The sequence below is a fragment of the Zalophus californianus genome, chromosome 9, assembly GCF_009762305.2.
Source record: "Zalophus californianus isolate mZalCal1 chromosome 9, mZalCal1.pri.v2, whole genome shotgun sequence".
Classification (NCBI taxonomy): Eukaryota; Metazoa; Chordata; class Mammalia; order Carnivora; family Otariidae; genus Zalophus; species Zalophus californianus.
The window spans coordinates 41,308,181-41,335,403 of record NC_045603.1 but is presented as its reverse complement, the minus strand read 5'-3'; the positions used below and the strand labels follow the sequence as shown (position 1 = coordinate 41,335,403).

Sequence of the window (27,223 nt, the reverse complement as noted above, 5' to 3'; positions counted from 1 at the left end):
TGTTTTTTTTTTTTTTCCTTTTCAGTGTGGATCCAACTAGATTGCTTTTAACATTCAATGTTTCAGTTAACCTTGGTGACAAGTATCACAAAAACACTGCTCTGCATTGGGCAGTACTAGCAGGGAATACCACAGTCATTAGTCTTCTTCTGGAAGCTGGGGCTAATGTTGATGCCCAGAACATCAAGGTAAAAATATCCTGTATTGATTATGCTATGTGCAATGTTAAGATCTTAATTCCTCAGTAAAAAATAGGTTTTTTCACAGACTGTCAAAGATGGAAGAAACCTCTTATTTAAGCTCAAACCTTTGCTTCCATGCGAGAATTTCTTTGGAAAGAATGGTTTATTTACTTTTGTCTTTCAGTATTGAAGTAATTTTCAGATTTTGATGGCCTTTTCATTAGTGAATTCTTACTGACTTTTGAAAAGTGTATAATCCCTATCTTTATAGCTGAATGGAATAGTTTTCTGGTTTCTTTAAGAAGGTCAGTGCAGAGAATCACAAGTTTGTAGTTAAATCACATAATGCATAATACCTTTTAGTAATTCTTTGACTGGTTATTGTCTTATTTTAAAGGTCAAGACCTTTAAATTTGATAGACAGCTTTATGATGTTTATAGGAAAGTCCCCACCTCCCCCAGATGTTGGACTAATCCAGGAAAAGTATACAAAATTATCTAAGAACAAAACACAATTAACATTTACACTCTGAACCATTTAGAAATTTTGTAGACATTTTATCAGTACTTGAAAGAAAATTCTTTTGGTAGTTTTAAATTTTGGTTAACCATTCTCATTTTTAAAGCTTCAGGATCCACCACGTCTTTCAGCAACTCTTTCTATGAAATGACTTTCAACTTTTAAATATCATCTTTCAGTAATGTGAATTCATAAATAACTTTGTGCCCTTTGACAAATGTTCTTTAATTTTGACTATAAACCATAGTATTTTCTGAGTCATGTTTCTTAAATTTCTAAGGGATATGTGCTAATTAAATTTGAAAGAGATTTGAGCCACATAATAATCCGAAAGGGCAATCAAAAAGTAGGTTATCTCCTGCTGGATCAGGGCATCTGTTTATGTTCCAATGAATAGTTCTTTCTGTATTCCATTACTTTGAGCTTGAGCTACCTAAAATAATACAGCTTAGACTAGCTATATGGAGCCTAATGTACTTAAAATTTTAACCAATTTTTAAAAATGAGTTTAATTAAAAATATTTAGTTAAAAGTAAATATCAAATATCTTGTTGGAAATTATAAGAAATTGAGAAATCCATTATCTTCTCTTTTTTTTTTTAAATTTCGAGTCCTGGGGTGTCTGGGTGGCTCAGACGGTTAAGCGTCTGCCTTCGGCTCAGGTCATGATCCCAGGGTCCTGGGATCGAGCACCGCATCAGGCTCCCTGCTTGGTGGGGAGCCAGCTTCTCCCTCTCCCTCTACTGTTTCCCCTGCTTGTGCTCTCTTGTGCTCTCTGTCAAATAAATAAATAAAATCTTGAAAAAAAAAATTTCGAGTCCTTTTATCTCCACCCAAAGTGATCAGAGTGACCTAATGTCTACCAGTAAAATATGAAAAGAGGAAAGTCAGTGTACCATAGTGCCTGACACATGATGGGCACTCTAAATATTTGTTGACAGACTGAAGATTTATGTAGTCTTTAAAGTATGAACTTTATTTATGTAGTATGAACTATACCTCTAAGCTAGTTTTCATGACTCTGCTAGTATACCTGTCTGCCACTTCCAAAATTATAGATAGAAAATTTTGCTTTTCCAAATGTTTTAAAATAGGAAGCTCAGAAAAGTTCACAACACTGTAATTAGTAAATTAGGCCACCTCAAAGCCTAAAGGATAAGAAAGAATGAGTTTGACTAAGGCTAACCAATATCCCCATAAGAAAAAATTAGGGAGCTTACCTTATGTTTTATAACTAAATTGCTTTAGAGCATTATTTTTCTTCTCTTTGGTACCAGACAACCATTCCTAAAATGATCATGCCTCAGGAATATATTTCAGAATATTTGGCATTAATATTATTGAAAAGGTAGAACCAGTTTTACTGTGGCAAATATTGAGTCTCCATAGACTCTGCCAAGAGCCACAGCAATATATTGAAATTACAAGAATACTAAAAATTGTGACAGCATGACTATACAGTTCTGAAATTTGAAGCTAGTAGTATATATTTTTAGACCATTTAAAAATATCTTTTCTATCCATATAGAATTTACATAACTTCACTTGGATCATGATCTTTAAGTATTTAAAGTGCAATTTGTAAATTTAATGTCTTTTCAAATAAATAGTGAACTTCACATTAACCATTGCATAAACTTTTATTAGACTTAGCAGAAGAAATAATTTGTAATGAATTTCAACAGAAATGTAATGATAAGAGAGACATTTGAGATGATTTATATGGTTTGAACCTTGTATTTTTAATATTTTGTAGGTTCAGGTGCATGAATTATTTGGTACCAAGATAGGATAAGCTCCAGTGTAGCTTTTTATTTACTTATTTATTTGAGAAAGAGAGCACTCATGAGCAGGGGGAGGGGCAGAGGGAGAGGGACACTCAGACTGCCTGCTGAGTGTGAGCCTGATGCCGGGCTCAGTTCCCAGACCCTGGGATCATGACCTGAGCCGAAGGCAGGTGCTTAACTGACTGAGCCACCCAGATGCCCCTTGAATGTAGCTTTCCTAACTAGTGTGGTTCATGTGAATACCTTCCAGAGCTACAGTGTCATATAATTAATTGTGCATGTAGAACTTTTTTTTTTCCTGAGAGACAGCACGAGTGAGCATGTGTGAGAGGGTGGGGTACAGAGGGAGAGGGAGAGAGAATCTCAAGTGGACTCCTCACTGAGTGTGGTATTGTGCTCGGGGTTCGATCCCATGAGCCTGAGATCATGACCTGAACCAAAATCAAGAGTCGGACACTTAACTGACTGAGCCATCCAGGCACCCCCCAAAAGAAGTTATTTTAAATGTAATTCTCTGGTAGCTTCTGGAGTGACATCATCATCATTGTCATCATCATCATCATCATTATTATTTTATTTTTTAAATAGAGGTATAGTTGGAATGCATCATTATGCTAGTTTTAGGTATACAACATAATGATTTGAACATGTTGTGGGATGACCGCCACAGCAGGTCCAGTCAGCACTGTCACCATTACATAGTCACAAAATGTCCTTTTTCCTTATGACAGGAACCCTCAAGATTTATTCTCTTGGGAACTTTCGGATATACAATAGAGTAGTATTAACTATAGTCGCCATGCTGTACATTACATCCCTAGAACTTAACTTATTTTAAAACTAGAAAGTTTGTATGTTTCAACTCCCTTCACTCTTTTCACCCACCCCCGACCCCTGCTTCTGGCAACCACTATTCTGTTCTCTGTATTAGTGAGCTTGGTTTTGTTTTGTTTTGTTTTGTTTTTTAGATTCCACATATAAGTGAGATCATATGGTATTTATCTTCCTCTGACTTATTTGGCGTGACATTATTTTTAAAGGAAATAAAGTCTAAGGAGTTGCTTCAGTTGCTCAGGGAACATTTATACTTTCAGAGTAAAAATAATCTTTTATCCACACTGGTGGAAAAGTAGTTTTTTTTTAAATGCACTTTTTATGGAAGTTAAAGGATGAAATAAGTATCAGCTGTTTTTTTCTAATGGAATCTGGCATTCCTGATATGCTGCGGTTTAGTCACCACCTTCTAATGGAAACCATTTATTCATTCATTCATTTAACAAATATTAGTGCTGGGGAGTCCAGGTGTTTAAGACAGATGAAGTCTGTATTCTCTCAGAATTTACATTGTATTAAGGAAATAGACATTAAGTTAATTAAAACGCCCGTGTGCATGTACACAGGCAACTGTGGTACAGTGATGAGGCCTGTGAGCGACTTCTGAATACCTCTGAGGAGATGACATTTGCTTTGAGACTTGTCTGATGAAGAAGGGATCAGTTATACAAAGATATGTGGGAAAAAACTTTCCATATAGAGGAGCCTGCAAGTGCAAGTCCCAAGGCCAGGAGCAAGCTTGCCATGTTAGAGGTGCAGAAAATGACAGTCTGGACTGAGTGCAATGAGCAAAGGAGTGAAGTCACTGAGAGAGCCAGATGCCAGATCACACAAGGCCATGATAAGGAACTTTATGTTCTCAGTCATGAGAAGCAGTTGGAAGGATTTGCGTAGGCTGGCTTTGTAATCTTTGTGTTTTAAATATTTTTAAAAGACTACTTTGGTTCCTGATGGAGAATGCGTTGAAGAATTAAGAAAATGGAGGGGATGGGTGAAGATCAGTTAGGCCATTGTAATAAATCAGGCAGGTGATGTTAGTTTAGCCTACGATTGTAGGAGTAGAGATGGAGAGAAATGAATGGATTTGGAAATGATCGTTTAGAGTAGATTAGATATGAGGGCGAAAGGAAGTCTTGATGACTGAATAAATAAATGTCTTGTGACATATATTGAGATTGTGAAGACTGAAGGAAGACTTTCTTGGGGCGAGGATGATAGGAATTGGTTCTATTTTAGTCATATGCCTTCTAGCTATGTGGAATGGCAGGCTAATTAAGTAAATTTAAATTGCTGTGAATTTCAAAAGGGAAAAATTCATTAATTAAAAACAACCTAGATTCTTTGTCCAGGAATTTGACAAATAAAGTTTATCTATGCCTGTATATTTTTCCATTTTTCGTTTTAAGTGTTAAGAAAGAGAGTTTAGTTGATAATCATGAATTATAACAAAAAAAATGTGGTCTGCAAATCTGGATATGGCTGTAAGAGGGGTAAAGGTTGCATTCTTCAAAGAATATGAAAAATTATACTTTGTGTTACAGTTATACAACTGTTAGTTGATCGTTTTTCTTCTAAAACAGCTATTTGCTAACTAAGATTAAACTTGTTTCTTAGAAATCTGTCTTTATATTAGATATTTACCCTTGTACATTAGTTATTTGAATAAGGAATTCAATTCTTTTAATATATAAATAAATGATTTTTTCCCCAAAATAAGATTACTTTAAAATGACTATTTTGATCCTTAGAAGGAACAGGAATGGCCCCATACCTTAGATTAGAAATTCTTAATCTGGGACCTACCAGTGAATTTTGGTTGGGTGGGCCCATAAATTGTTACAAAGAAATTACTTGTATCAGTACGTTTTGGGGAGAAGGTCAATGGCTTTCATCAAGTATGACTCAAAAGAATTTAAGAACCATGGCCCCAGATAATAGTTACATGGAATAAATCCAAATCTTGTGAAGTGATAACAGTAAGGGAAGGAAAAGTGACTTGGGATACTAAGATTTTTTTTTTTTAATGACCTATGCAGTAATCCCTTTTTATGGTAGCTGAATTTTTAAATGTGAATTTTTAAAAAATATTGTACTCCCTTCCGCATGTTTTGGTTATACAGATAAATTTAGATGAATTGAATTTTGGGAGAACAATTAATCTCTGAGTGCTGCCCAAGCATTTCTAGTTTTGTCTTTCTAAAAATTATCAAACAACATAATTTTTAGTTTGTGCAGGCTGTAAAATTACTGAGCTTTGTTAATAGATTAAAAGACTCTTACATGGTTTCTTGAAATGAGGTAAGAAACTTTTTTCTAAAAATGGTTTTCTTTACCTCTTAAGTACCTGACCTAGATGGTCTCCGAGAAAGAATTTCCTTAGTTTTAATAATGAAATTGGATCTCATGCAAAAAGTTATCTTCCACCCTCCACCTTCCATTATGTTTATCTCACCAAAACCTTTGAAAAATTTATTTTATTACTAGTTACATAGTCTATAAATACTCCATGATTCTTGTTGTTACTGCTCGTTACTATCATTTACTATTTTGTCTGACACATGGAGTAATCAAATATAGACTTAATTCAGAACCCGGGCTTTAGTGTCATTCTTTAAAATAATTGCTTGTTTATTTTACCAGCTGAATAAAAGAACTATATACAAAAGCAGTCAGAAGACTAGAGGAGTAGTAGTTGGAAGATTTCTTAAAGCTCCCTCCATCTTTTTATCTAGGCAATCCTTAGGTGTCACATGGCCCTCTAGTGGAAGGGATGCTCAGCTGGACCGAGGCAACAGCAGGATATTCTCTGGGAATTGTTACCCAAGGGATTGCTTTTATTCAGGTAATCTTTATAGTTTGGATTAATTAGCTGGTTCTTACAATTTAGGTGGTAGAAGTTTTGAATAGGTAAGGAGAGATTTTACAGTAAATATCCCTATTTGTGGAAGACTCACCTAGATTAACCCATTCCTTATTAAATACTGTTGACCTTTTATTAAAGGATTGGTTGGGCTTTTTGTTGTTATTGTTGTGTTGTTATAGTTGTTGCTATTGGTGGTAGTGCCGTGCTTATTTTGTTGTTTGCTTTTTGTTTCTTAGTGTTTTTCTTTTAAATAAAGTGTACTTTATACTTGATAATAATCGTCCCTCATAAGAAAGGCACTCCAAGGCTTTTTTTTTTTTTTCAGTTTTTCAAAATAAAATTTCAATATTTTCCTTTTTTATTAACTGGTTTTGAATATTCATCCATACATTCTTAAAATTTTGGCACACAGAATTTTCATTTTGCTTTTCTGTTTAAAGCAGTAGATAAATAGTGGAGAATATTAAATAAATAGAAATGTAGGTGTCTGACTAATAAGGAATAAGATTTTAAATTAATAATGGCAAAAAGAATCGTGGATCTAGAATTGGGGACGCTTATGTCTTGTTTCTTTCTTTAAAACACTTTAGTTCTATTCACTTATACTCTTTGGCATTCTTCTTGAGATTAAAGGGAGCTGTAGGTCCATAACTTGAGTTTCACTATTTTTTGTTACTGTTCTCATTCTCTTTGGAAATTTCTGGATGGGTGAATGAATTTAAGATAATCAGAATGCCAGTACACAGTAGTAGATACAGAAGTTGACTTTTCTTTTTCTTCCCTGTTGTCTTCAGACCTTTGTCATTACTGAAATTAAACTGAGAGGTTTCTGGCAATTTGGTATTATAGTAGGATGTTTCGTAGTAATAAGTATTACTAATAAAACCCTTAAAGAATATGAAATACCTGATAAACTGAATGATAGCCTCTGATCCAGCAGGTGCTAAAATACCTACTTTTTGATTTACTTTAATATAAGTCAAAACGCAACCAGAAATAGAATCTGTAGAATAAGATGAGTAAATACATTTACTGATTGTACCTTGAATGGGAAAGCATAATAATAATATGTAAAGATTTAGACTCTTAGTATTTGACTTTGCCCAGTGTCAAAATAATGTTAATGAACTAATTGTTCAATTTATTTTTGTGGGAGTACTTTAAAAGTTAGTAACTAAAATATTTTACTTTTTCTTTTATTTTTAATGTGAATTTTTTCTGCTTATCAGGGCGAATCAGCACTTGATTTGGCAAAGCAGAGAAAAAACGTGTGGATGATCAACCATTTGCAAGAGGCGAGACAAGCAAAAGGATATGACAATCCATCCTTCCTTAGAAAGCTGAAAGCTGATAAGGTAAATTCATGATTGAAGATTTTCAGTATATAATCTTTTTAAGTAAAATTCATAGGCATACTTTCTTAGCTGAGCATTTTTAGCTTTTAGTTTTGCCATTGGCCAGTGTAATTTTTAAAATACTGTATTGCCCAGGACAAAATGAAGTTGGATAGCAGAGTTTTTCAGGGCTCTGCCTGCTAGGTAATTTGATAATTGGGAAGGATGGTTATGTGTGAAATTGTTTAAATCTCCATAAGCTAACATAAATTTTAGTTCATTGATTCAGCTGGCCTTTGTTATTAAGTAATAGATAATAAGTCCTTCTTGTTTAAGTGCATTATTAATATGGTAATAAATTATGAAAAATTGAGTCCTAATAACATATCTTTTTAAACTGCTCACAACTTTAATTGATTCAGGCTTCCCATTCTTTTGTGATATGTTGTAACTTTTTTTAGAGTGAGAGAAACTAAATTCTTCACTTCTCTATGGAAAGCCTGTTTTAGATCTCCCATATACCTTCAAGGTTAAACTGTATAGTTGTTGGTTCATTTGCCTAGTTATAATAACATCATTTCAAAACTAAGAATATTTCCCCCAAAGAGGGGTCTGTATTCCTTAAAAATTTCTTTCCTTTAAAAAGGAAAAATCATCTGGCAGTTTCTTTTATAATACTTAAATAATTGACAAGGTATTTGGCTAATTTGTCAATAATCACAAGTCGAATGGCATTAAGCCTTCAGTGCCTTTTTATTCAGTCTGTCCTAGTGGTACTACTATTTATTTAAAGTTAATGATGTATGTGTTATCAGGACAAAATGACAAGATTTGGACAAAGGGAAACGTGAGAACATGTCTCATTTATAGTTCAGACTTCCTTAGTGCATTGAAACCACTGGTCATTACTTCGACAGGAGAAAAGTTAGATTTATGATGTATAAACTTGCCTTTTGAGGCGCCTGGGTGGCTCAGTCAGCTAAGCATCTGCCTTTGGCTCAGGTCATGATCCCAGGGTCCTGGGATCAAGCCCTGTGTTGAGCTCTCTGCTCAGCTGGGAGTCTGCTTCTTCCTCTTCCTCTCCCCACCTTGTGCTCACTCACTCTCTTTCTGTCAAATAAATAAAATCTTAAAAAAAAAACTTGCCTATTTTCAAACCCATAGTTGAGAATAATGAGCAGTTTTTGCACGTTGTGTTAACTTTCATTTTACTATTAGATAATAACATAGAAAATGGTTTATTTTTTTATTTTCATTAATTTTGCTCTGTCCTCCAGGATTTAAAGCAGTTTTTCTCAACACAGTGAACAGAGGCTGATGTCTCATAATAACTAAGCTTATAACAAAAGTGTCTTGTATTACTTTGGAAAGTCCCATAATATTTATACTTTCATTTTGTTTAGTGTAAATATTCTAAAGGATTTTTTAAAAAATACATTGTCAGATAAAAATGACTTTGTAAATTCTAGATGTTTAATAATATGTAGTTATTATAGCAATATGAGCTATGTGTCATGTTTATGTGTTTGGATACAATTTCTTTTAAAAAAGAGAGCTTCAGGGGTGCCTGGGTGGTACAGTCAGTTGAGCATCCAACTCTTGGTTTCAGCTTGGGTTATGATCGCAGTCCGTGTGGGGCTCTGCACTCAGTGTGGAGTCTGCTTGGGATTCTTTCTCTCTCTGTCCCTCTTACTCATTCTTTCTCTCTCTAAAATAAAATAAAACATTAAAAAATAATAAAATAAAAGAGAACTTCATTAAAGAGTTTAGCACAATTTTATTAACATGTGTATATTGTGATCAGTTCAGAAGTCGAGTATTCCTTTGTTTTTTGTTTTGGTGTTTTTTGCATTAGTATTTTTAAATATATTACATTTTTATTTATTTATTTTATTTTTTAAAATTTAATTTAATTTTATTATGTTATGTTAGTCACCATGCAGTCCATGCCCTCCTTGATGCCCATCACTGGGCTAACCCATCCCCCCACCCCCTTCCCTCTAAAACCCTCAGTTTCTCCTAGTCCATAGTTTCTCATGGTTCGTCTCCCCCTCCGATTTCCCCCCCTTCATTTTTCCCTTCCTTCTCCTAATGTCCTCCATGCTATTCCTCATGTTCCACAAATAAGTGAAACCACATGATAATTGACTTTTTCTACTTATTTCACTTAGCATAATCTCCAGTTCCATCCATGCTGATACAAATGTTGCGTATTCATCCTTTCTGATGGCTGAGTAATATTCCATTGTATATATGGACCACGTCTTCTTTATTCATTCATCTGTTGAAGGGCATCTTGGCTCTTTCTAGAGTTTGGCTATTGTGGACATTGCTGCTATGAACATTGGGGTGCATGTGGCCCTTCTTTTCACTACATCTGTGTCTTTGCGGTTAAATACCCAGTAGTGCAATTTCTGGGTCGTAGGGTAGCTCTGTTTTTAATTTTTTGAGGAACCTCCACACTGTTTTCCAAAGTGGCTGTACCAACTTGCATTCCCTCCAACAGTGTAAGAGGGTTCCCCTTTCTGCACAACCTCTCCAACATTTGTTATTCCTGACTTGTCAGTTTTTGCCATTCTAACTGGTGTAAGGTGGTATCTCAATGTGGTTTTGATTTGAATTTCCCTGATGGCTAATAATGAACATTTTTTCACGTGTCTGTTAGCCATTGGTAGGTCTTCTTTGGAGAAGTGTCTGTTCATGTCTTCTGCCCGTTTTTTGACTTGATTATTTGTTTTTTGGGTGTTGAGTTTGAGAAGTTCTTTATAGATCTTGGAAATCAGCGCTTTGTCTGTAGTGTCATTTGCAAATATCTTCTCTTATTCTGTGGTTTGCCTCTTTGTTTGGTTGACTGTTTTCTTTGCTGTGCAGAACCTTTTTATCTTGATGAAGTCCCAAAAGTTCATTTTTGCTTTTGTTTTGCTTGCCTTTGGAGATGTATCTTGAAAGAAGTTGCCATGCCTGATGTTGAAGAGGTTACTGCCTATGTTCTCTAGGATTTTGATGTCTCACATTGAGGTCTTTCATCCATTTTGAGTTTATCTTGGTGCGTGGTGTTAGAGAATGGTCGACTTTCATTCTTCTGCACGTGGCCGTCCAATTTTCCCAGCACCATTTATTCAAGAGACTGTCTTTTCCATTGCATTTTTTTTCCTGCTTTGTCGAAGATTATTTGACCATAGAGTTGAGGGTCCATATCTGGGCTCTCTATTCTGTTCAGCTGGTCTGTATGTCTGTTTCTGTGGCAGTACCATGCTGTCTTGGTGATCACTGCTTTGTAATATAGCTTGAAATTGGTCAACGTGATGCCCCCAGCTTTGTTTTTCTTTTTCAACATTTCCTTGGCGATATGGGGTCTTTTCTGATTCCATACAAATTTTATGATTGTTTGTTCCAGCACTTTGAAAAATGTCATTGGAATTTTGATCGGGATGGTGTTGAAGGTATAGATTGCCCTGGGTAGCATAGACATTTTAACGATGTTTATTTTTCCATCCATGAGCATGGAATGTTTTTCCATCTTTTTGTGTCTTCTTCAATTTCTTTTATGGAGTGTTCTGTAGTTCCTAGAGTATAGATCCTTTACCTCTTTGGTTAGGTTTATTCTGAGGTATCTTATGGTTTATGGTGCTATTGTAAATGGAATCGTTTCTCTAATTTCTCTTTCTACAGTTACTGTTAGTCTATAAGAAAGCAGCTGATTCTTGTGCATTGATTTTGTATCCTGCCACATTATTGAGTTGCTGTATGAGTGCTGGTAATTTGGGGTGGAGTCTTTTGGATTTTCTACATAAAGTATTGTGTCATCTGTGAAGAGAGAGTTTGACTTCTTCTTTGCCAATTTGAATGCCTTTTATTTCTTTTTGTTGTCTGATTGCTGTTGTTAGGACTTCTACTACTATGTTGAACAATAGTGGCGAGAGTGGGCATCCTTGATGTGTTCCTGATCTTAAGGGAAAGGCTCTCATCTTTTCCCCATTGAGGATGATATTCGCTGTGGGTTTTTCATAGATGGGTTTTATGAACTTGAGGAATGTTCCCTCTATCCGCATCCCCAGAAGAGTTTTAATCAGGAAAGGATGCTGTATTTTGTCAAATGCTTTTTCTGCATCAATTGAGAGGACTATATGGTTCTTCTCTCTCCTCTTATTAATGTGTTCTGTCACATTGATTTGCGAATGTTGAACCACCCTTGCATCCTGGGGATAAATCCTACTTGGTCGTGGTGGATGATCTTTTTTAATGTATTGTTGGATCCTATTAACTAGGATTTTGTTGAGGATTTTGGAATCCATATTCATCAGGGATATGGGTCTGAAATTCTCCTTTTTGATGGGGTTGTTGCCTGGTTTGGGGATTAAGGTAATGCTGGCCTCATAGAATAAGTCTAGAACCTTTCCTTCTGTTTCCTTTTTTTGCAACAGCTTCAGGAGAATAGGTATTATTTCTTTCTTGAATGTTTAGTAGAATTCCCCAGGGAATCCATCAGGCCCTGGACTCTTGTTTTTTGGGAGGTTTTTGATCACTGCTTCAATCTCGTTACTGGTTATTGGCCTATTCAGGTTGTCAATTTCTTCCTGTTCCAGTCTTGGTAGTTTATAGGTTTCCAGGAAGGCATCCATTTCTTCCAGCTTGCTTAATTTATTGGCAATATAGTTGTTGATAATTCTAATAATTGTTTCTATTTCCTTGGTGTTAGTCGTGATCTCTCCCCTTTCATTCATAATTTTATTAATTTGGGTCCTTTCTCTTTTCTTTTGGATAAGTCTGGCCAGTGGTGTATCGATCTTATTAATTCTTTCAAAGAACCAGCTTCTAGTTTCATTGATTTGATCTACTGTGTTTCTGGTTTCTAATTCATTGATCTCTGCTCTAATCTTAATTATTTCTCTTCTAATCTGTTGCTTAGGCATCGTTTGTTGCTTTTTCTCTAGTTCTTTAAAGTATAAAGTTAGTTGGTGAATTCGGGATTTTTCTATTTTTTTGAGTGAGGCTGGGATGGCTATGTATTTCCCCCTTAGGACCACCTTTGCAGTATCCCATAGGTTTTAGAGTGATGTGTTTTCGTTTTCATTGGTTTCCATGAATTGTTTAAGTTCTTCTTTGATGTCCTGGTTGACCAAAACATTCTTGAGCAGAGTGGTCTTAGCTTCCAAGTGTTTGAATTTCTGCCAGATTTTTTCTTGTGATTGAGTTCCAGTTTTAAAGCATTGTGGTCTGAGAATATGCAGGGAATAATCTCAGTCATTTGGTATCGGTTGAGACCTGATTTGTGATCCAGTATGTGGTCTGTTTTGTAGAAAGTTCCGTGTGCACTCAAGAAGAATGAGTATTCTGTTGTTTTACGTTGGAATGTTCTGTATATATCTATGAGGTCCATCTGGTCCAGTGTGTCATTCAAAGCTCTTGTTTCTTTGTTGATTTTCTGCTTAGATGATCTGTCCATTGCTGAGAGTGGAGTATTGAGGTCTCCTACAATTAATTATTATTATCAATATGACTCTTTATTTTGGTTAACAATTGGCTTATGTAGATGGCTGCTCCCATGTTGGGGGCCTAGATATTTACAGTTGTCAGATCTTCTTGTTGGATAAAGATATAGTGTCTGGGGCGCCGGGTGGCTCAGTCGTTAAGCATCTGCCTTCGGCTCAGGTCATGATCTCAGGATCCTGGGATTGAGCCCTACATCCGGCTTCCTGCTCGGCAGGAGGCCTGCTTCTCCCTCTCCCACTCCCTCTGCTTGTGTTCCTGCTCTGCTATCTCTCTTTGTCAAATAAATAAATAAAATCTTAAAAAAAAAAGAATGTTATACTGTCCTTCTGTGTCTCTAACTACAGTCTTTAGCTTAAAATCTAATTTGTCTGATATAAGAATTGCTACCCCAGCTTTCTTTTGAGGTCCGCTGGCATGGAAGATGGATCTCCATCCCTTCCCTTTCAGTCTGGATGTATCTTTAGGTTCAAAATGAGTCTCTTGTAGACAGCATATGGATGGTTCCTGTCTTTTTATCCATTCTGCAACCCTGTGCCATTTTACGGGAGCATTTAGGCCGTTCACATTGAGAGTGATTATTGAAAGATACAAATTTACTGTCATCATGTTTCCTGTGAAGTCCTTGTTTCTATAGATTGTCTCTGTAAATTTCTGTTCTGTATCACTCTTGGGGTCTTTCTTCTTATATAGAACCCCTCTTAATATTTCTTGCAGGGTTGGCTTAGTGGTCACATATTCTTTCAGTTTCTGCTGCTCTTGGAAGCTCTGCATCTCTCCATCCATTCTAAATGACAGCCTTGCCAGATAAAGTATCCTTGGCTGCATATTCTTCTCATTTAGTACCCTGAATATGTCTTGCCAGACCTTTATGGCTTGCCAGGTCTCTGTGGATAGGTGTGACGTTATTCTGATGATGATCCTCCCTCTGTACGTAAGGAATCTCTTCCCCCTAACTGCCCTTAAGATGGTTTCCTTGGTTTGAAGATTTGCGAGTTTTACTATTACATGCCAGAGCGTAGGCCTATTTTCCTTGATTTTGGGAGGGGTCCTCTCTGCCTCTAGGACACAAATGTTTGTTTCATCCCCCAGATTAGGGGAGTTCTCAGCTACAGTATACTCAAATATATCTGCTAGTCCTCTCTCTCTCTCTCCATCCCCTCAGAGATCCCAATAATTCTGATATTGGAACGTTTCATGGCATCACTTATTTCTCTGATTCTGTTTTCATGGATTTTGAATTGTTTCTCCCAGGCCTCTTCTTTTTCCCTCTTTTCTATCAATTGGTCTTCTCGATCACTAATTCGTTCTGCCTCGCTTACCCTAGCTGTTAGAGTATCTAGATTGGATTGGATCTCATTGATAGCATTTTTAAGTTCTGCCAGTTCAGCTTTCATTTCTGCCCTTAGAGACTATGTTGCCATTAATCGATTTCTCCATTTTAGCTATTGTCTTCATAACTGCTACCCTGAAGTCCATTTCCGACATCTTGGTTATATCTGTATCCGTTTGTAAATCTGTGGCAGAAGTCACAGTATCTGAGTCTTTCCTGTTTTGGGGGTTCCTCCTCCTAGTCATTCTGTTGAGGGTGGTTGATGGAATGTACAGAATCCAAATTAGTGATCATGACCCAAGCAAGATGTACCTGTTTTCTAGGGACCTTAGGGTTGCTGGCCTCTTGTTATCCCAGCCTGTTTTTTGGGGTGGGGGGGGCCTTGCTGCGCTGTTACTCAGGCAACCCTGTTTGGCTAGAGTTGCCCTGCCCCCTGTGGTGGGGGGATGGCTTAGTGAAAAACAGTTTTTGGGGGCTTTTGTTCTCTGGAGGCTTTCCCTGGCAGCTTTCCGTGTCTCTTCCGAGAGTCAGAGCAGAAAAGATCGTTTCCAACCCTCTGCCTCAGAGCAGAGAGATCGCAGTCTGTTCTTCAGTGAGCTCTCCAGGCCACACTATCTCAGTTTCTGTCTGTGCTGCTATAAACTGCAGCATCCTGGGTTGTGTGCCCCCCAGCAGGGCTCCCAGTCCTCACCTCCAGGTCGGGGCTCAGGGGGGCACATCTCTGCCTTTTGTTTCTAAAATCACCAGCCGCCCCCAGTTTATGTGCGCGGCCCTGCTGCTCCAGGTTTCAGTCTGGGGGGCTGCCCTAAAGTCCTTTCCCCGCCACTACAGGTCTGCGAATCTGTGCCCTGTCCCCAGTGTGGGAGGCTGTCACTTACCGGCAGTGCTGGATCCCCACAGCTCCCTCCCCCTTTCGTTTATCATCTGATAGCTGCCTGGGGAATCACAGCTCCCTGCTTCATACCTTGAAACTAACCGCCTGAGATACGCTGTTTGTAGAGATCCAGAGATACCGTCTTACATCTCAGGCTGATTTCCTGGGTGTTCAGAGTGGTCTGGTAGATATCCAGCTCATTTCAGGGGACCAGTTGGAATAGGGTCCCCTACTCCTCCGCCATCTTTTCTCTATTTTACATTTTTAAAAAAGATTACTAAATAAAAATATACAATGGTTGGGTGCCTTTTGAAATTAAGTATTTGTAATTATATAGGCTATTCTCTTTTCATCTCATTTGAAATATTTAAATCATAAACATGACTTAATTTGCTAATCTGTAAGGTATGTTCTGTATTTAAAACTAAACAAGAAATAGTCACACCTAGGATTCAGTAGTATTTTACTAAAAATAAGTCATCCCAATGGGGGAAAAGTATTTTTGGACAGTGCTAGTAGATAGATGTGGAGGGAATCTTAATTTTAGAAAACTATTTTAAAAGTGCTTGGATTTTTAAGGTTAGAAGGTTTTAGACATGGGGGAGGGGCAGAGGGAGAGAGAGAGAGTGCCTCCTAAATAAATGCTTAATAATAAGTTAGGAAATCTCTAAATTGTATTTTTCAACACTTAAAAACCCACAATCCCTCTTGTTAACTGTGGAAATCTCACATATTTTCTTCTTTAATATTGTTTATTGATTATGTGAAAATAAATCTGGGAAGATGGAGTAGCTGTACTTTTCCTATTCGTTCACACTAAGCACAACTGAAAAACTTGGACATTATGTACAAAACAAATGTAGGAAAATTCTGGGAGATGGAAAGAAGAAGGCAGATTGGCTAGGTAGCTCAGGACCTGAAAAATGTGTTCCCTTTTTTGCCTCATATATCCCAAAAACAGAGCTGACAAAGCCAACAACCTAGAATCACAAATGGGTACAGACAAAAAGGGCTCCAATAAAATCCTGTTCTCTGGCCAAAGAACCACAAAAGAGACAGGTTAGCAAGATAGAGACTTTTAGAAGATAACTTTCTACCACAGCCAAATATTGCAGAAAAAACTGTGGCCCCACCTTGAATCACACCAGCAGAGGCCTAGACTTCCACCCTTACCAGGCTGTAATGAGGTGCCCCAACTCTTTCCTGGGGTGGTGTCAGAGAAGCTTTAAATAGGGATTTGGGACTTTTATCCCCACTGGCTGTTAGTGAGGTCCCATCCCTGCTCTATGAGGGAAGACCACATAGGACACAATAATGAGGCACTCCTAACCTTCCCAGCCAGGGAGGTATCAGTAGAGGTATAATGGGGAGCTGGAAGTTCCACCTTTGCCCAACAGTAATGAGGAGTCCCCTCCTCAGGTGTCATTAAAGTCCAAGTTGAGGTCTGAACTTCCACCCTACCTGGCAGTAATGAGTAGGTGCTTCACTCCCCTCGTTCTGCCAAGCTACAGCAGAGGAATCCATCTAAAAGAAAAGGTTTGAAGAAGATCCAGTGTTTCATTATACCCCAAATGTCCAGTTTTCAGATGAAAATCTCTCATCATACCAGGGACCAAGATGATGTGAAACTGATGAAATGAGAATCAAATAGACGCCAACAAAATGATTACAGAAATATTAGAATTATCTGACAAAAGATTTTAAAGCGGCCACTATGCAAAGGCTTCAATGAGTAATTATGAACATGCTTGAAATAAATGAAAAGTAGTCTCAGCAATGAAGTAGAAATACAGAAATAGAATATACAGAAGAACCAAATGGGAATTTTAAAACTGAAAATTAGAATAAAATTTACAAAACTCAGTGAATGGGCTCAACAGCAGAGTAGAGGGTACAGAGGAAAGAATCAGTCACCCTGAAGCTAGAACAACAAAAATTAGACATTCTGAACAACAAAAGGAAATAAATTGAAAAAATGAACGAGCCTAAGGGTTATAACAGAATATCTAACATTGATATGATTAGGGTTCCAGAAAAAGAGGAGAGGGAGGGTGGAGCTAAAAAAGTACCCAAAAGATACAGTGGTCCATGAAATCCCCAAATTTGACAAAAGACCAACCTCCAGATTAAGAAGTGGAACATACCCTAAACAGAATAAACTCAAAGAAATCCTGCCTGAACACATCATAGTCAAACTTGTGGAAACCAAAGACTAAACAATAAAATTCTTGAAATCCCCTTACCAGTAGGAGTGAAACAGTTCAAATGACAGTGAGTTTCTCATCAGAAACCAGAGAATCCAGAAGAAACTGGCACATTTTCCAAGTGCTGAATGGAAAGAACTGTCAACCCAGAATCCAGTATCCAGTAAAAATATCTTTCAAGAATAAAGGAGAAATCAGTACATTCTCAGATAAAGGAAAATTAAGAGAATTTGTTGCCAGCAGACCTACCCTAGAAGAATGTCTAAGAGATATTCGCTAAACAGAAAGGAAACGATAAAAGGAAAAATCTTGGAACATCAGATCATAGTAAACAAATTTATGGGTAAATGCAGTAGACTTCTCATCTTATGCCTTCCAAATTATGCTTGGCAGTTGGAGCAAAAATTATAATATTGTTTGATGTGTCTCTAAATGTAGGTATACATGTGAGGCAATTTATAATATAAATGGGAGGGCAGAGGGACATAAAGGCAGGTAAGATTTCTACACTTCATTTGAACTGGTAAAATGATACCAGTGTGATACGTTATGTTTATATAATATTTAGAGTAACCACTAAAAAAGCTGTTCAGAGGGATAAACTGGAAAACACTGTAGATAAAATAGAATTCTAAAAAGCTTTCCAGTTACCCACAAGAAGGCAGGAAAAAGAAAGCAGAGAAACTAAAACAGAAGAAGAAAACAAAAAATAAAATTATAGACCTAACATGTCAATCATCACATTAAATTAAAATATTCTAATATACCAAGAAAAAGACAGTTATTGGCTCTGTGTATTATAAAGCATAACGCAACTATATACTGTCTATAAGAAACTCACTTCATGTGTAAGAATATCGGCAAATAGCTTATATAGGTAAGTAACAGATTGGAAGCAGTATGTGTTAGCCTGATACCAAAACCACTCAAAGACAGTACAAAACAAAGGACTATAAACAAATATCCCTCATGAATATACAGTTGACCCTTGAAGACACAGGTTTGTATTTGGTAAATACAATATTGAAATGTATTTTCTCTTCCTTATGATTTTCTTAACATTTCCTTTTCTCTAGTTTTACTATAAGACTACAGTATATAATACATATAACATACAAAATATGTTCAGTCAACTGTTTGTGTTATTGCCAAAGCTTCCAGTGAAAATAGTAGGCTATTAGTAGTTGAATTTTTGGGGAGTCAAGTTATATGCAGGTTTTTGATTGCAAGGGGTTGGTACCCCTAACCCCTGTTACTCAAGGGTCAACTGTACACTTAAGAATTTTTAACAAAATACTAACAAATAGAAATCATCATTACATAAAAGGAATTATGCACTATGACCAAATTGGGTTTATTACAGGAATGCAAGGCTCATTTAAATATTCAAAATTATTCAGTGTAATCTACCATATTAACAAGAAAAATCTCATGATTATATCAATGCAGAAAAAAGCATTTGATAAAGATCAGTATCCATTTATGGTAAAACTCTCAGAAAAATAGGAATAGAGGAGAATTTCCTGAACTTTATAAAGAGCATTTCTAAAACCTTCAACTAACATCATACTTTATGGTGAAAGACTGATTTCCCCCTAAGGTCAAGAACAAGATTGGGGCGCCTGGGTGGCTCAGTTGTTAAGCGTCTGCCTTTGTCTCGGGTCATGATCCTGGGTTCCTGGGATCGAGCCCCACGTCGAGCCCCACGTCGAGCCCCACATCGAGCCCCACGTCGAGCTCCCTGCTCAGCGGGAAGCCTGCTTCTCCCTCTCCCTCACTTGTGTTCCCTCTCTCACTGTGTCTCTCTCTGTCAAATAAATAAATAACATCTTTAAAAAAAAACAAACAAACAAGGCAAGGATATCCCTTTTACTGTTCCTATTCAACTTAGTGCTGCAAGTCCCGACCACACAGAGACTCTAAATGCTGGAAGTTCTAGCTAGTGAAATAAAGCAAGAAAAGGAAGTTAAAAGGCATATAGTTCAGAAAGGAAAAAATAATAAAATTGTCCCTATTTGTGGTTGACATGATTGTCTGTATCCCAAGGGATCTACAAAATAAACTCCTAGAACTAATAAATGAGTTTAGCAAGTCACAGGATATTTTATTTTATTTTTATATAGTTGGCAATAAACATGTGAACACCAGAATTACTACAATATTACTTACAGCTGCTCAAAAAAAAATCAGAATACTTAGGTATAAATCTAACCAGACATGTAAAGTTACTTGTATACTGAAAATTTTTTAAAATGTCAATGAAAGAAATCAAAGATGATCTACATAAATGGAGAGACATGCTGTGTTCATGAAATGGAAGACTCAACATAGTGCCCCAATTGTTATACAAATTTAATGCAATTAAATAAAAATTCCGGTAAGATTTGTTTGTATAGTCAAGATTATTCTAAAATTTGTATGGAAAGGCAATGGATCAAGAATGGCTAAAACAGTTTTGAAAAAAAAAATCATCCTGTGCAATTTTAAGACCTGCCATGTAGCTACAGTAATCAAGAATGTGTGGTATTGGAGGAACGAATTCCTAGATCACTGGAACAAAATAGAGAACCCAGCAATAGAATCACACAGATATATGCCTACTGACTTACAGAAGTACAAATATAGTTCAGTGGAAGAGAAACAGCCTTTTCAACAAATGATGTTGGCACATTTGGACCTGCATAAGCAAAAAAATAATAAATAAACCTCTACTCAAACCTCACACTGTATAAAAAAGTTAACTCAAAATGAGTCACAGACTTAAATGTAAAACTATAAAACTTTTAGGAAAAAACAAATCATCAGAATCTGGGGCTATACAAAGAAACTTGACATGAAATGTATGATCCATGAAGGTAAAAACTAATCAATTAGACTTCATCAAAATGAAAAACTTTTGTCCAATGAGAGACTCTGTTAATTAGGATGAAAAGACAAACTGCAGAATGGGATAAAATATTTGCTAACCATATATCCCAATAAAGGACTAATTTCCAGAATGTATGAAGAATTTTTCAGAACTAACAGTGAAAAAGTCAAACAACCCAGTTAGAAAAATGGGTTAAAGAGATATTTCACCAAAAAGATATAAAAATGGCAGATAAGCACATGAAAAGCTGTTCAACATCATTAGTCATTAGGGAAATGCAAATTACTATAAAATTCTTTCAAACTTACTATATATTTGAAAATTTCCATAATAAAATTCAAGAAAAAATAGATTGTTCATATCTACAGTAGCAGCACATCACCATTACATCTCTTTTTTTTAAACATCTTTATGGTATGTATCATAAATACATGTGTTAAATAATATTTTGAAAAAAAAAAAAAAAACCACTCCAGAAGCCCACGCATAGGTATTTATCCAAGTGAAATGAACTATGTTCACACAAAAACCTGTGTGCAAATGTTTATAATGGCTTTATTCACAGTCTTCAAATTTGGAAACAACCCTAATCCTTTAGCTGGAGATGGGTAAATAAACTGTGATACATCCTATAATAGAATACTAGTTAACATTAAAAAGGAACAAACTACTGATACACCCAAGAGCGTGAGTGAATGTCAAATGCATTGTCTAAGTGAAAGAAGCCAGACTTAAAATTAAAAGACTGCATCAGTTTGATTCCATTTATAAGACGTTCCTGCAAAGCAAAAAATACAGGGGCAGAGATTAGTGTTTGTTAGGGGCTGGGACTGGGAACACAGGATATTTCAGGGCTTGATAGAACTGTTCTGTGTCTTGATTTTCATGCTGACAAAACAGTGTATGTTAATCAAAAATCAGAGAACTCTGCCCCAAAGAGGGTGAATTTTACTATATGTAAATTGTATCTTTATTTTTAATAATGAAAAAATGTGGCTATTGCTGAGGGAGAAAAAGCATCTTAACTAAAAACAAGGCAAATTACAGATAATTTTAGAAAATACTTTTCCAATGACCTGCCTTCTCTCCCACCAATACCCACCCTTTACCAATACACTTTGTCCTCCCAGTTATAAATCTTCTCTAATGTCTTGATACAAAATTCATGCATACTTGAGATGAAAAAAACAGATCAGCAGGGTTAGTTAGTTTACTACAGCATAAAATTAAACTCTGAAGTTATGTTTAATTGTTTTTCAAGTTAAAATTGGGCACCATTCAGAAAATGAATTACAGTGGTTAAGTTGGGAAAGACATGGCCATTTATATGAAAAAGTATTTCGCTGAAAGCCAACAGTATAGGAGGGGTGCTAAAAAAATGTAGTATCTTAACCTTTAGAAAGGTAAATAAGGAGAAAAGTAATGTTTATACTCTGAGCTTTGTTAGATCACAGCTGGAAGATCTTACATTGTTCTATTAAGGTACCTCCAGAGACTTGGTAGCTGCCTGTCAGTTTGTGAGGGGCTGCTATGTGGAGGAGGTGGTAGATTTTACTTTGTGTTGCTCTGAAGATATAACTGTGATAGATGTTATAAGGAAGTAGATATAGATAGGTTTTCTAACAACCTACAAAGTACAGACTTTGTAACAACTAGATCAGTACAACAATGAAATGGAAGTACCTCCAGAGTATTAAGCACTGTGCTTTGATATGTGTTTAGAGGCACATAATCTTCATTCTTTGGACTCTGGGACCCTTTAGATTGTTTGATTTTTATTTTCTATCTCATTTTAAGATTTTAGTTTACTGTTTTTATGTATCATTCAAAGTGTTTTCTTCAGGCTAAGCATCCTCACGCTTCTTTATCTGATGTAGCTCTTAGAACTTGAAGTCGTTCTGGGTTCTTATCTCTCTAGTTATCAATGGCCCTGTTAATGGGGTAGTATCATCATGAACTATTTTCTAGTTTATCCATGCATTGGCAGGTGGTACTGCTGTCTTTTGTATCTGAATATCTAGATCCACTCCTATAACTTAGATTCTCATTTTCCACAATTTTACTGAAGTACTTGTAAATTGTCTATTTAATGCCTGTCTGTAGAAGACTGAGACTAGCACCTTGAATAGTACCTGTGCATAGTAGGCGTATTTGAATGAATGAATTTCACTCTCTGTTGCATGTTTTCACAAAGATAACAGTGGTTCACATTCAGATTACTTGAAACATGCAAACTTTCTAACTGATTTTTTTTTTTTTTTGTACAGGAATTTCGGCAGAAAGTAATGTTAGGAACTCCATTCCTAGTTATTTGGCTGGTTGGGTTTATAGCAGACCTAAATATTGATTCTTGGCTCATTAAAGGGCTAATGTATGGTGGCGTTTGGGCTACAGTACAATTTCTTTCAAAGTAAGTATGTTGTTTTTAACCATATTTTTAACTGCATGAAAGGATATAATTTGGACCCTGCTATGTAAAATTAATGTTTTGTATGTTTAGAACACTGCCTTTAGGTAATATGTTTCATTTTAATTTAATGTTGAAGAATTTTGGCAGACTTATATCTGAAATCTTTTAAGTTTTTTAATGTTGAAATTCTTTTTTTTCTTTTTCTTTTTTTATTTAAATTCAATTAGCCAACATATAGTACATCATTAGTTTCAGATGTAGAGTTCAGTAATACATCAGTTGCATTTAACACCCAGTGCTCATCACATCACGTGCCCTCCTTAATGCCCATCAGGCAATTACTCCATCCTCCCCCCCTTCCCCTCCAGCAATCCCAAGTCAAACAGAGAAAGACAATTATCATGTGGTTTCACTCATATGTGGAATATAAGAAACAGCACAGAGGATCATAGGGGAAGGGAGGGAAAACCGAATAGGAAGAAATCAGAGAGGGAGACAAACCATGAGAGACCCATAACTATAGGAAACAAACTGAAATGTTGAAATTCCCCAGGTACTTTCATTGACCAAAGTCTAACATAATTTTTAAGGCTAAAATACAATTTTAAAACATTTCAGTAGAAGTAGACTTGAGTTCGTTCAACTCTAACTGCCATATACATATTATTTATTTCTAGGTAATTATAATGGTTGAGGTTACCTTTCCATAGGAATTATATTTTCTTTGGTCATAAATAATGTGCAAGAAAGAGGTTTGATTTTAGTACTACGGTAGAGAGAGTCTGAACATATGCAGTAAGGCTCAGCCTTTGTATTTTCTCCTCCCTCATTTTTCTTTAAAACACTGTGATCTTTCCCTTTCTTCCTATCCTTAGATCTCATTTCTTTAAGTTGCCCATTCAGCAAACCTAGGCAGTTGTCTATGATCTAGAACTTTCCACGTAATCTCCATTTCTTTATACTTTGTTTTCACGTGAATTGTGAAAAAGGAGTTGTGAAAATAATTCACAGAGATGAGGATGACTGGTAATACACTAATGTGTTAACTGTCGGGAAGAGGCTTAATTCTAGGTAATGAATCTCATTGTAGTGTTTCTAGGAGCTCCAAGGGATCCCATAAATAGGAAGACTTCCTACTTAGTCTACATGGATAGGTGATCCTGCTTATGTTTAATAAAATTCATTAATACATATTTTTCCCCCAGTTCTAAATTCTGTACATCATGACCTTCAGTTCCATTACACTGGCCAGTTCATTCTATTTGAAAGCTGTACTAAAAGCTTAACAAGAGTGTGTAGGTAAGGAGAAATAATGGAACATAAAAACTTGAGGATTGCTTTGACTTGTTTGTCAAAATTATAATGAGTCTTTGGTGAATAATATGCTGAGTGATAGAGTTACTAAATATACTAAAGCGAATTATTGATTTAAGAGTATAGGAATAGACTGAAATTCTGAGGTTGAAAAGTACATAGAATAGAATAGAATTCCATTTCTCGGCAAATTAGGAGCTTCAGAATCTTGCTGACTGATTCAGCTGTGCCCTCATTTGTTATTGATTACCATGAAAAATGGTCTTGGTATTTAAGCATCCTGGATTTCTGGATTTTGGTTAAACCAGAGTTTACTATATGGAATGTGTGTAATTTTCATTTAAGTAATTGTTCATTTTTATAAAGAAATATAGAGCTCAAATTTTATAAAAACTTGTATTTTGCAGATCCTTTTTTGATCATTCAATGCATAGTGCATTGCCCCTTGGAATATATTTGGCAACCAAATTCTGGATGTATGTAACGTGGTTCTTCTGGTTTTGGAATGATATCCTTTGGTTATAAAGGTCGTATCTAAAGCAATTTTTGTTTGTTATTTAAATGAATGTTTTATACTGATTTAACATTAGGACTGAACTACTTATGATTTGCTGCAGTAAAACAGTATTTCTAGGAAAATACTAATTGTGAACCAAAGTAAATATTGTTTTAAAATGTTTCATATTTAATCGTTTGCTTTTGAAAGCTGCTTTTAATGACTACATCAGTAATAATAATAGTAGCTATTATTTATTGAGTGTTTAAAGGGCATTTTCGTAAATACTCATTTGTACTCATTTAGTACACATTCTATATATTAATATTTTTATCTCCACATTTTATAGATGAGAAAATTTAGGCTTAAATAGGCTAAGCTGTTATCCTTGCCCAAGGCCACATAGCTAGTCTCTGGTAAGGCTGGGATAGAAACACACACTAGTCTGATTCAACAACACCTATTCGAAACCTTTTTTACTAAACTATGATTTTCATGTTTTAGTATCAAACTATTTTCTCTAAATACTTTCTTAATATCACAACCTTTTATTTTGTTGTGGTTGGTAACAGTTAATTTTCTCTTTTGCATCATGAAAAGCATGCAGTACTGTATCTTCAAATATTTGCTGATTATTTCAGTGTAGTATGCTTTTAAAAAGTAATAATTTGAAATTGTAAACGTGTGTGTGCATGTGTGTATCAAAGAAATAAGACCAATGTCAACTTTTGATATTTTTATGTAGAAGCAGCTCTATCAGTAACAGTCTGTTTTATTAAAATAAAGGCACATGTTTCACAAATGTCTGTTAATAAATCATTTTTTAAAACATTACCATAAAAAATATGATAGGTTTTAAATGGAATGCAGTTTTTGTTGACTTATGACTGTTCTGAACAATTTTTTTTTTTTAAAGATTTTATTTATTTGACAGAGAGAGACACAGTGAGAGAGGGAACACAAGCAGGGGAAGTGGGAGAGGGAGAAGCAGGCTTCCCTCCGAGCAGGGAGCCTGATGTGGGGCTTGATCCCAGGACCCTGGGATCATGACCTGAGCCGAAGGCAGACGCTTAACGACTGAGCCACCCAGGCGCCCCTGTTCTGAACAATTTTAATTAATACCTAGTTTCACTTCACAGTCTTGCATGTTATAGCACTGTGTTCTTTTTATTGTCTTGTGTTTTAAACAAAAAGTATTGAAAAACAAAATGCTTATTTTGAGACAGGCACAGAATTGTGGCTATACCTGTCATTCTTACATTTTTATATCATTATATGATTACTTTCAGAAAGTATAGTGCTTAAAAAATATTTCCTTAGCATAAGTTTCTTTTGAAATATTTTGATGTGGCAGTTTTTGCTAGCTCATTCTGCCTTGTACTAAACTTTGGTATAAAAATTGTTCTTCAAGGGTTTATTAAACATTAGAATTTGTCTTATTGGAACATTTAGTCTAGGTAAAACAGATCTGCTTATTTTTGTTACCTCATCTATTTTAAATTTATAAAAAGCACTGACCTCTGAAATGACATTAGTATTCCAGACATATTTTCTCATTTTGTTTCCTAAATTGGACAGTAAATTTTATATCATGAAAAAAGTCAGATTCGTATCTCAAAATAATTTTAGACTGTTGCTGTTCTCTTAATCTATTGTGCATTTAAGTGGAGAAAAGTAGGAAAATTAGTAAATTACAAATAATGAAAACATGCCAGAGAGTTTTTATGTAGTCTGACTTGAATTTTTTCCTTTTCTTTCTTCCTTATTTGGAGGTAGAATAAAATAGCTGTGCAAGTTTCCAAAGCGAGTTGAGAATGTAAGAAGTAGATTTTGAAAGGAAGGTCAGCACAATCAAGCAATTTAACTTGCCCTATTTGAATAATTATGTCATTAGAATAGATTGGCATATAGTTCATTTTTTAGATGCACTGAACAAATTGTATGTATTTAATTTTTCAAATAAAAATTGTAGTATGAGAATACAAAGTTTTTATACTTGTCTGTAAAGGAGTGATGATCATAGTACTGTCTCACAGAATTCTTGAGAAGATGAATGTAATAAAACTTAGGACACACCTGACGTAAAAAATGTTAAATAAGTGTGTGTTACTATCTTATCCATGACTTTTGGGATCATTGTGTCCACATAGGCTTTAAGTGTGCATTTACGATTTCTTTTATTTGAATGTTTGTGTATGTGTGTATGCTGCTCATGGAATGTGGAATGAAATCACAAATAACTTTAAATTCTGATAATAAAAAAAAGCTTTACGCTTTTCTGTGTTATAAAAGAACGAGATCTCTATGCCGTATGTGATTTTAGAACTATATTTTTTTGTTTTTCAGTATTAAACTTTGAGGCCAGAGATAAGAGCTCAGGAAACCTATATAGGAAGGGAACAGAAAGAGCCCAGAATAATTTATAATGGAAGCACAAAGGATGTTAGACAGGAAAGAGTCAGAAGGTTCATGATATAAGATAAGGGAGTTAAAAATGGCAGCTCTTCTCAGGGACTCTCTCTTGTTGACCTCATCCTCTTTGCTGTTGATTCTACCACTTTCCTCATGTGACTCATGACTACATATGTAATTAAAACTGATTAGACCAGTTGTGAAAAATAGAGTTACAGTCAATTTTCATTATATGTGGTAATTATGTTCTATGAAGTTGCTGCAAACATTGAATTAGCAAATACTAAACCTGTTGCTCCTA

The 27,223-nt window shown here is 35.7% G+C and overlaps 1 protein-coding gene across 2 annotated transcripts in view; it reads left to right on the top strand.

The window, feature by feature from the left end:
- ZDHHC17 (zinc finger DHHC-type palmitoyltransferase 17) overlaps positions 1–27,223 on the top strand; it is a 93,750-nt gene that overhangs the window by 46,713 nt on the left and 19,814 nt on the right. For both annotated transcript variants that reach the window (XM_027593141.2, XM_027593142.2), the window contains exons 7-10: positions 26–188; positions 7,416–7,541; positions 22,558–22,700; positions 24,422–24,522. In XM_027593141.2, the coding sequence (XP_027448942.1) occupies positions 26–188; positions 7,416–7,541; positions 22,558–22,700; positions 24,422–24,522 (533 nt within the window). The remainder of the gene's footprint in view (positions 1–25; positions 189–7,415; positions 7,542–22,557; positions 22,701–24,421; positions 24,523–27,223) is intronic.